The sequence below is a fragment of the Cavia porcellus genome, unplaced genomic scaffold (assembly GCF_034190915.1).
Source record: "Cavia porcellus strain 051 isolate PalLab524CR breed Dunkin Hartley unplaced genomic scaffold, mCavPor4.1 scaffold_18, whole genome shotgun sequence".
NCBI classification, from domain to species: Eukaryota; Metazoa; Chordata; class Mammalia; order Rodentia; family Caviidae; genus Cavia; species Cavia porcellus.
The window spans coordinates 46,401,254-46,411,227 of NW_026947501.1; the positions used below are offsets into that span (position 1 = coordinate 46,401,254).

Consider the following 9,974-nt stretch of genomic DNA (forward strand, 5'->3'; position numbering starts at 1 on the left):
TTTGTTTCTGGTTTTTGGTGAAATTTACAGAAAACATTCAGCAGAGTAATGGATGGAGGAAGCGGTAAGCACTCCCTGAGGACCAAGAGGCTCCCACTCCCTCCTCTCGAGCTGCCTTCCCATGCTATGGCAAGGAGCATGCCAAACTAGGTGAGGGCAACTCCACCAGTGACTCACAGAATGGTCCCGGGACCCAGCAGCTGCAAGGAGAATGGAAGACAAGGGCACAAAGGGACACCAGTGCCAGGCTCACAGCAGTGCCCAGCATGACGGCTAAGGTGGAAGCCGCCCCACAAGTCCCCCCTACAGGCATGGACAGGAACAGGCAAAACAGGACCAGCACCCTGAGGAGTATTACTCTGCCCTGAGAAGGGAGGAAACTGACGTGTTGCTACAGGATGAGCCTGACCACACCAGGCCAAGGGGAAGGAGCCACTCGCAGGAGGACAGGTGCTGTAGGAACATGTGAGTGAGGGTCCAGAGGGGTTGGAGTCTCAGAGCCTGGAGAGCAGTGGGGTGGGAGCAGGGAGCCTGAGCTTAGCGGCTGGCACTTTGGTCTTGGATAACAGAAACACTGTGGGTCGGATGCCGTGGCTGTGGGCAGTGTGATCATAGGTGACATCTCTGAGCCGCACACTGGAACAGAGCTGCCACGGTGAATTTCAGGTCATGAGTGTTTTTCATCAATTGTTCCTAAGGTCCTAAGGACTGCAGAGAAGGAAGCTGGGGCCACGGTGGAGCTGCTGTGACCCGGCCCCCGAGCCTGCTGCCCACCGCACCTGGCTGCTTCATACCTAGGGTCTGGAGTGACGGGGACTTCAGAGGCGAGGCTTGAATGGAGCGGGCTTTCCCTGAAGCGGACACAGAAGCTACCATCCCATCGGGCCCAGCTGAGCCCTCATGGCCGCTCCCCTGCGAGGCCGCGTACTCCCGGAGCTCCAGTGAACTTTATTCTCAACTGTAGAGGAGGGAGGTGTGAAATCTGCAGAGCCCAGGCTGCTCCCCATCACGCCTTGCTCCCCATGATGGTATTAACCCATGGCCGCCCCAGCCCCGCTGGACCCCAGGAAGCCCTCAGACTCTGGGCGGCCCCTGCACCTCCCTCCGTGCCACGCAGAGAGACTGCCACCCGCCTGCCCACTCCATCCTGGCTGGCTGTGGGTTTCGCTTTAGGGCAGATATGTTCTAACCAGCTGATGACTGCGCTCTGGGCCATGTGTGGTGTGCTGTGTGATCCTTGTGGAGCCCTGGGATGCTTGTGGGGAAAGGGCTCCTGACGGCCCTTCAACCTCAAGACAGCAAGGCACCAGGAAACGCCCCAGCCCCTTCCCCACCCGAAGGAACTGAGACTCCTTTGAGAAAATGCTTTTACTTCCACGTTGAGGGGAACTCCATGCTTAGGCGCCAGGGCTGCATTCTCTGCTTTAGCTCTGGTCCCACAGACGGGCTGAAGGGCACAGAAATGAAGCGCAGGGGAAGGCCCATCACAGGGACCCCAGGGGGCCCTGGGGGCAGGCATAGCCTTGAGGGCCGTGCAGCAAGGACCGTTAGTAGTCGTCATAGTTGACACTGGCCCCGTGCCTGAAGCTGTCAGGGCTCCTAGGACCGATGGCCACGTCCTCGTCATAGTGACGCTGGTAGTAGTCACCATAGTAGTCGTGTCCGTTCCGGTCTCTGTTCAGCCAGTAGGTGATATCATCTTCGAATTTCTGGAGGAAACGAGAGCAGAGGGAGTTGTATTTAAAGATGCCCAGGTCACCTGGGCTCTGGCTCCGCTGGCTGGCCTGTCTATGGCCCTCTCCGTAACTCCCTGCCCATTCTCCTGCCCCAAGGCCGGCATGCCTGGCTGAGAAGTCCTAGCCTGTGGCTCTGGACACTTCCCTGACTCAAGGCTCACACATCCCTGGTAAAGCGGACCCCGCCCAGGGAGTGGGCGCTTGCCCTGACCCCGCACTGTTCTCATAGCATGGCTTCCTGTCCTGTGCCGAGCCTGTCTGCTGTGTAGCACACAACAGGCACACAACAGGAACACGGTGGTTCAGTCAGCGGCAGTGCTGGCATCTGAGAGCCAGGGCAGGCGCTGGAACGCTGTCCTGCTGTGTCTAGATGTCCCCCAGAGCTTCCTGCATTCATAGCTGGGGCTCTTTTAGAGGTGGCCAGTCTAGAGTGTGTGACTGACTCATAGGGCCATGCTGGGCGGAGCAGGGTGACTGCTGGACCAGCCCTCCGATCAGCTCTGCACCAGCCTGATCCCGGAGGCCTGGGTTCAGAAAGAGGCTCCCTAGTTCCTCGCTTGCTTGCTTTGCTGCCTTCTGCCTGCCATTGACTGTTTCTCTGCTGCCACGCCACCCTGCCTTGGAGCCAGCTGATTACATGCTGGAACCTCCACAAACTGAGCTAGATAACCCTTCCCTCCTTTAACTTTGGGTGCGAGAGAAAAGTAACTGACACAGACGCTGCCGAGGTAGCTGTCGCCCGTGCTCCTGGGCAGGCAGTGTCTCTCACTGTGCAGGCCAGGCCCATGCAGGGCACAGGGTGGAGGGTGGAACAAAGTCAGAGCCCCAGCTCCCAGAGCCTTAGGGACAGAAGGACAGGAGTCGCTGCCGTTAGCATGGCAGAAGGAGGTCGAGGCCCGGAGGTGAAGAGGGCTGTGCAGGGCTCGGTTGCTTTTATTTTTTGATTTTTGAGACAGGGTATCACTATGTATTTCTAGCTGGCTCTGAACTCACTGTGTAACCCAGGCTGCTCTCGAACTCACGGTGACCCTCCTGCCTCAGCCTCCCGAGTGCTCACATGACAGGACTGTGGTGCTGTGCCCCCGTCTTCTTCTCCTTCCTTTTCTCCTCTGTGTCGGAGAGAACTGAGCCCAGGGCCTCAGCATTCTGGGCATGAGCTCTCCCACTGAGCTCCTCTGCTGGCCGGGTCAGCACAGGCCCCTGACCTCCGCCATGACGCTATGTGAAGGAGCAGGTGCTCCGAGAGCTTCCCCGGGGACCTGCAGGCATCCACGCTCAGGTGAGGCCAAAGCGGGCGGTTTGGGTGCAGCCGCCTCTCCAGGTGTGACCAGGGCCCCTCACCCAGCTGGGAGACTAAGGGCTGCCGCCATGTCTGGAGGTTGGGTCCACTTCATTCTACAGTGCTGCCTGGGGTCAGCCCTGACACTCGGCTCAGGTTTCTGACTCAGGTCCACGCACGCCCAACCCTGAGTCCTGATGCAATGTCACTGCCCAGGCTGAGATGTGCAGTGTGCCCGTGGTCATGGCCCCATGGCTCAGGGCCCCCCATGGCTCAGGGCCCCCCATGGCTCAGGGCCCCCACAGCATGGAAGAGCAGCTCTCAGTTTTGCTGTCTTTTGTGCCCTCCTGACTCAGCCGCTGCATGGGGACACAGACCCCATGGCCTCCAGATCTCTAGTCTGGCTTTTCTTGCAATACCACTTTTTTAAATAGTGAAATAATCTCATTCCTTGAGATTTCTGGCTTCATAAATTGATTTTGGGGTTTGGTTCAAAACACATTTCAATCAGTTTTGCAGAAATTGGATGTGGAGGTGCACATCTGAAACCCAGCATTCTAGGAGGCTGAGGCAGGAGGATCACAAGTTCCACCCCAGCCTGGGAAACTTAGCAAATCAGTGAGGCCTTGTCTCAAAGTACAGAATTGAAAAGGGGAGGAGCTAAGGATGCAGCACAGAGCAAATGCTCTGGGTTCAACCCTCAGTGCCCAAAGGAGAAAAGAAAGAAGAACAGAGAATTTCCAGACATCTGTGCTTATCCATGCGGGGCCAGCATTCAGCACAGTGAACTTGGGCATACTCGAGGCTGCTCTTTCTGACACACGGGCAGCCACCATATCTCTGGCCCTCATCGGCCTCTGGTTTGTGAGCAGAGTGTATTTTAGCCAGTCTTCATGTCTGACTCTTGATAACATACTTCAGTGGTCACTAAGCAATGGCGAGGTGCCCCATCTCCCCAGTAAATGTGGTTTAAGTATTTCAAACCCCTGGGGGCAGCCATCCTGACACCCTGATTGGCAGAGTTCTGCTGTTGTGTTTAGCTTCTTGCAACACAATGAAAGAAAAAACGAGTTTGCATAGCTGAAGACATCTGGGGAGAGCGAGCCTGTCCAGGGGCTGGGCTGGGAAGGGAGTGACGCAGGCAGGTGTGGCCCTAGAGGCGTCTCCTCCCTCCACCTTGCACAGGACCCCAGGCATAGCCCCTAGGGGAGCACTCCCGCCCTCGATGCAGGCACTACGAGGCCCCATGCCAAGAACAGACCCCGCCACTGTGCCCATGCCATGCCCAGCTGGGATCTGGGATGAAAAACAGCCTGCTCCTTCCTTTCTCGGGCCCCAAAACTGCAAACCACCCCTCCTCCAGGGGGAACCGATGTTCATCCCAACATCTACACAGACCAGGCTCACTCTGCGCCTCTCCCCTCTCCTGGGGTCTTATTGTTTATGTTTCTGATGTAAAGTGGACCCCGTTGTTTTGGGGGGTGTTATTTGAAGGAAGCTCTAGCAGCTCATGCAGTGTGGTTAAAATTGCTCTTAAGGAAAGGTCACTGTCACGGGATCGGGCCACAGGAGCCAGGGGTGCCCGCTGACGCCTCACACAGTGGGTGGCTCTCCGCACCCTGGGCCCACACGCTGCGCAAAGGCAGTGGGGCCTCTGAGACCTGGGGCTGGGAGTAAGGTCTCGAGTCCCATGGCCACAGCTTCCCCTGAGAAGGGATGAATGCTGCCCCTGGAGGGGACAGTGTCCTCCCAAGGGTGGGCTGGCAGGGCAGGGGGAGGAGCCTTCCGTGCCTCCCCATGGCCTCTGCGCTACTGTGGTGTCAGGAGCCACGGGGCTCTCTGCAGAGCAGCGCGCACCTTGGGCTTCCAGATCCATGGTTCTGAGCATGTGATGGCCACAACGAGCCGAGTCCAGCAGCTTCGTCGTCCATGCCTCCACCCCACGACCTGGCCCAGCCCCGTGGGAGGTACCCACCGCCTCGTCGAAGCCCATGTAGAGGAACTGCTGGTACCACTGCTGCACCTCGGGCCGCGTCCGGTCCCACAGCTGCCGCCGCTGGCGCCGGAAGCCACCCAGGAACTCTTTGGCCTTGTTCTCGCCCATGGCCACGTTCGCCTTGGTTGGAGCAGGGGCTGTAATGACAAGTCGCCCGAGGTGCAAAGGCTGCTGGGAGCTGCTCCTCCACACACCTGCACCGGCCTGCTGCACGACCTCCCCATGCTCCCCAAGAGTGACAATTCTTTCTTTTTCTCATACCAGGGACTGAGCCCAGGGCCTCTGCACTCAGCCACAGCCCTAGCACCAGCACCAGCCCTTTGTTTTTAACATTTTATTTTTATTTTGAGACAGGTTCTCGATGTGTTGCCCAGGCTGGGCTGGCATTTGTGGTCTCCTGGCTCAGCCCCAGAATGCTAGGGTCACAGCTGTGCCCACCATGTCAACAAGTGAAGTAAAACCACCTTTGCGTGTGCCCACCCCACCTGCCTGCTGTGGGGGGACCGGGGCAGCCTGGCCTGCAACTCCCTTCCCCCTGGTCAGCAGGTGTCTCTGTTTGTGTCTGATGCCCAAAGGGTGCACGTTCACCTTCAGATCCCAGGTCCCAGAGGGCAGGGCTGGTCACTGCACCCTGCACACAGGGTGGCCACGCTCCAGCTGAGTATCCAAGAGCAGGAAAGCCATGGATTGCCACATGTGCATCTGGAGTGCGTTCACTGAGGCAGGCGGCAGCACCCAATGGGCTGAGTCCGGAAGGGGGCAGACCCTGGCTCTGACCCTGCTGCCTCCCGCTTTTCCTGCCACCGCCCCATTGCCCATGCTATCCCGGGGGCGCTGCTATGTGTTTGGACTTGTCCTGCTGTGCTGGAGGCTCTGCCCTCATCTATAAAAGCCACGGAGGCCCTGAACTCGGCCATGCTGTGAACACATGGGACGGAGGAATGAGCACCAAGGATCCCATGCACCCCACAGGGCAATGCTGGGAGGTTGACTTTCTGCACCCCAGCTTTGCATACAGCAGGCACCCAGTGTGTGTCTTGGCCTGGACCCCGAGTGAAGACCTCGGGCTGCATGCCCACGTGTCACAGTGGCTTCTGCTATGACAGGCTGGTCCACAGGACACATCTCAGCCTGAGTGTCCCAGCCCAGGCTGGGGCTCCTCTGGCCACTTCCAAGATCGGGGTGGACTGTGCGCAGCAGGGTAAGCCCCAGGTGCTCACCCAGGAGGTTGCTGCCCCCAGGGCCGAGAGCCTTAGACCCGAAGGGGTCCTCAAGGAGATAAGGACTCCACCACCCAGCAGTGTGGCCTCTTGCCTTCCTTTCTAGGGGACTTAATGACCCCCAGCAAGGGGCAGTTGCAGGGGGAGGTGACACCCACAAGGCTGCACCACAGGACCCTGCCTGAGCTGGAGCACCAGGCCCAGGGCCAGCACTGTGACCCCAAGGACACCTGTTTCTGTGATGTCCTGGGGCATCTGCCACGTGCATCCCAAGGGCATGTCCATGGGGGTCAGTGAAAGGCTTCCTGAGCGCACAGCCTCTGGGGGCTGGCAGGACCACATGCAGATCGGTGCCCCCCATCATGGGGGCTCCCTGGGCTCACCCCATAGACGTAGCCCTAAACCAGGGGGTGATGAAGGCAGCGGCACTCAGCTTCCATCTCTGAGTCCACGTGGGCAATTCCGGAAAACAGCCTCAATGGTTCCCTGCCAGGGTGTCTGTCTAATAAAATAGCGCATGCAGGCACACACACACGCACATGCACACAGAGTGGGCCCGGCAGTTCTGCTAAGCCCTGGACACCTTGATTTTTCTAAACACAAGCCAGCTGTGAGCCCTACGCCACTGCCATGTCCTCCCCATGTCTCCCCAGGTGAGAAGGCACCCCCAGGGGAGCAGTGTTTACCTTCCCCTTCCTGCAGCATCCGCTGGAGTTTGTTTCCACTTGTGCCACCTAAAGGAAGAAAGCAGAAACCAGCCTGCAGCCTTGAACTACGGACCACAGCAACTGGCCTGGTGAGAGCGTCCTTGCCCACACCTGACTGGGACCACCCAGTTGTTAAAGCGTCTAACAAGCCCACCGTTTTCACAGACAGTCTGGCCGGAAAGAGCACCCTTCCCCCGGGGCTGCTGAGGACCACGCTGAAGCCGGGAGCCGGGAGCCCTGAACTAAGGCACAAGATGAGTCCACGCAGGGTGACCCCTGCGCTTCAGGAGAGGCAGGCAGCACCAGTCCAAAGTGTGTCCGGGGTCAGTCGGGCACTTGAGCCAGGCCTGTGGAGGTGCCCACCTTCCTGGTGGGCTCCGAGCCACTAGGGCCATGGCAGCTCCGGTGCCCTGGGAAAGGACGGACCTTCACGTCCATCGAGGGACGTTTCTGGGAACAAGAGCCACACAAAGCTTGTGCCAGACTCTCCTGTGACCCTAAGAAGATGAGGAGGCTCTGCTGTGGGCAGGGTGGAGCTCAGAGGTGGGAAACAGGTTTCCTTTTGTATTTTTAAGAGAAACCCCTGTTCCAGTAACTGCCCGTGCAGTAAGGGAGAGCAATGTGCTCTCCACCGCGAGGCTGCTGCGGGCCACGCTCTCCCTGCAGGGGTCTACGAGGTGCTGGGGCTGCAGGAGCCGAATCTGAGCACCCTTGAGCTGCACCCCTCCTGCAGCTGTGGTCCCAGGCCAAATCCCCTCGGATCCCAGGCTCCTTGAATCCTCGGCTGGGACAGAAACCCCCAAGGCTCCTGGGAACAGTGGACACTTAGCTTAGACCTCCTGTCCTCCTTGTAAGCTAGTGACGGCACCCCTTCCGTCTAGGAGAGTCCAGCTGGGCTGGTGACGCCGGCTGCCTCTACCTTGGTTCTCCCTTATTTTTAGATCGGCTGAGGAAGAATCTCTCAGGATTGTGCTGCAGGGCCAGGGGACAGCAGTGGACCTGTGCTCATGCCTCACACGGGAGGGCTGGAGCCGCCAGAGGAGAGATGTGGGTGGCAGCCTTGGTTCTCATCATCGTGTGGGGCCCGGTATGGCCTCCAGGCCACAGTGGTTCGGGGCAGTTTCTCTAAAGGAGCTGTGTGCCCTCTGCTGTCCCCGCCCTGCCAGACCCCTCTGCGCCTGTGCCTCAGTTTCCAGCTCTCCCTTGGGAGGGGCCTGGGTTTTCCTTCCCAACCTCAGACCCATGAAGATGCCCATAAAACCTGCGCCAGGGCCACAGGTGTGCTCCTTGGCCCAGCATCATCGGCGTTTTCACATTTGTCGCCTGCTAACAGTGTCCAGGGCAACGCTGGGCTTCAGTGCCTCCCAAGAGCTTGTGACTTCCAGCAGTGGAGTCCTGTCACAGCCAAGCCCAGCCCTGACCAGTGGTGGTGCATCCTGAACATGGACCACGAGTGTCCCCACCGCCCCCAATGACCCCAATGCCTGGTACGCACATTAACACAGGCAGTGGGGTACCATGCCAAACACATGTGAAACAAGGAGAATGGAGGGGGGCCGTGAGGTATGTCCCGTGATACGGATCATCTGTCCCAGTGCCATCTGTCCTTACTTCAGCTGTGGCCGTCAGCACCCCCAGGCCATCACCCCCAGAGTGAAGTTAGTTCTTTCAGCACAGCGGCAGGCAGGGACCTGACCAGTGACCCCCAACCCCGCCCCAGGCTGAGTGTGAAGGCGCTGCTCAGGGACCACAGTCACGCCCTGCGCTCAATGCCCAGGGAATGGCCTGAGCTGGCTTGACCACACACAGACTTCTCTTTGTGTCAAACGACCTTCATGAGCGCTCAGCGTGGTGCTGGTGACTCTGTCCTAAACCTCCTAAGCTCTTGGCATGAGTTAAATAAATGCCCAGCTTGCAGCCTGCTTCCACGGGAGGTCCGGCTGCCCCTGTGTCTTAGAAGGGGAGAAAGAGGAGGCGTGGGAGGCTGGGTTGCTGTCAGCTCTGCAGCTCTGTGGCTGCCATCGGCATGGAGACCCCAGCCCCACTGCATGACCCTGGCCCCTGGCTGAGTGTTCCATGCTGATTTCAACACGCAAAACAGAGACAGAGCCTGGTGGCTCCTGTGCATTGGACCCACAGCCTGAGACCCCGCTGCTGACCCCAGACCTGCTGCAATTGCCCAAGGCCCCCCTGGGGGGGACCCCAGACCCAGAACACTGTCGCCCTGCTGCCACCCGCTTACCTGGACCAAGGCACAGGAGCAGGAGCAGCACCAGCCCACTCAGGGCCAGCATGGCGGGCCGTGCAGAGGAGGCGGCCATGGGGAGAATGAGGGGTGCACAGAGCAGACAGGAGCTGGGCGAGGCCGGTGCACAGGGAAACAGTGTCTTTGCTGAGGGCGGGGCCATGGTGGGCAACAGGCCAGGGGGGCGTGGGCCAGCATGGCCAGGACCGGAACCCAAGAGCAGGGGCAGGACAACAGTTCTGGCCTGCACAGGGCCTGTGGGTATAGGGAGAAGGAGGGGGCCCTGGAGGTTCCTGGGGTCCGGGAGGGAGGGAGACCCCAGGACTGTGTCCCCTTGCGCTCGCTGTGCTCACAGCCTCTGGAGGGCAGCGCTGCAGACTCTGCTCTGGAATTTCCTTCATTCCTGAGCCACAGGAACAGAGCAGGAATGGGGGCTTTGGCAGCACTGGGCTTCTGCTGGGTGAAAAGCTCCACAGTCTGGATTCCAAGCCACAGTCCAGGAAAACAACTCAGCCCAATCCACAGCCGTGGAAAAGTCCTGGAGAAGCCAGGGCCCAGTGGCTGCCAGTAGGGATGGCGGTTCACACTGCGCGCTGGCATCCCTGGGAACCCTGGCTCCCATAGTGCAGTGTGCTCCCAGGCAGAAGGGGAGGTCAGGCCAGTCACGTAAGGGGGCTCTGAAGGTGGCGTGGTGTGGGGCAAGCAGAAGCCCCTTTCCTCTGGTGTGTGTGTGGGGGGGTGGGACTCAACAGCTGCCACCTCCAAATGCTCCAGCACACATACGGGCTCTC

At 59.4% G+C, this 9,974-nt stretch overlaps 1 protein-coding gene across 1 annotated transcript; it reads right to left on the reverse strand.

The window, feature by feature from the left end:
* Positions 1–1,353: 1,353 nt before the first annotated feature.
* Positions 1,354–9,342, reverse strand: Ecrg4 (ECRG4 augurin precursor). The gene is made up of 4 exons (XM_003471608.5): positions 9,181–9,342; positions 6,918–6,965; positions 4,991–5,148; positions 1,354–1,709 (listed from the first exon to the last, which is right to left on the reverse strand). The coding sequence occupies exons 1-4, from the start codon at positions 9,257–9,259 to the stop codon at positions 1,548–1,550; spliced, it is 447 nt and encodes a 148-aa protein (XP_003471656.1). The 5' UTR covers positions 9,260–9,342; the 3' UTR covers positions 1,354–1,547.
* Positions 9,343–9,974: the final 632 nt, after the last annotated feature.

Excerpts from the sequence above, each read along its gene's own strand:
- Ecrg4 (XM_003471608.5), bottom strand. The coding sequence starts at position 9,259 with ATGGCCGCCTCCTCTGCACGGCCCGCCATGCTGGCCCTGAGTGGGCTG. Across the intron at positions 6,966-9,180 it reads GCTCCTGTGCCTTGGTCCAG|GTGGCACAAGTGGAAACAAA; the intron begins GTAAGCGGGTGG and ends TTCTTCCTTTAG. Across the intron at positions 5,149-6,917 it reads GATGCTGCAGGAAGGGGAAG|CCCCTGCTCCAACCAAGGCG; the intron begins GTAAACACTGCT and ends TTGTCATTACAG.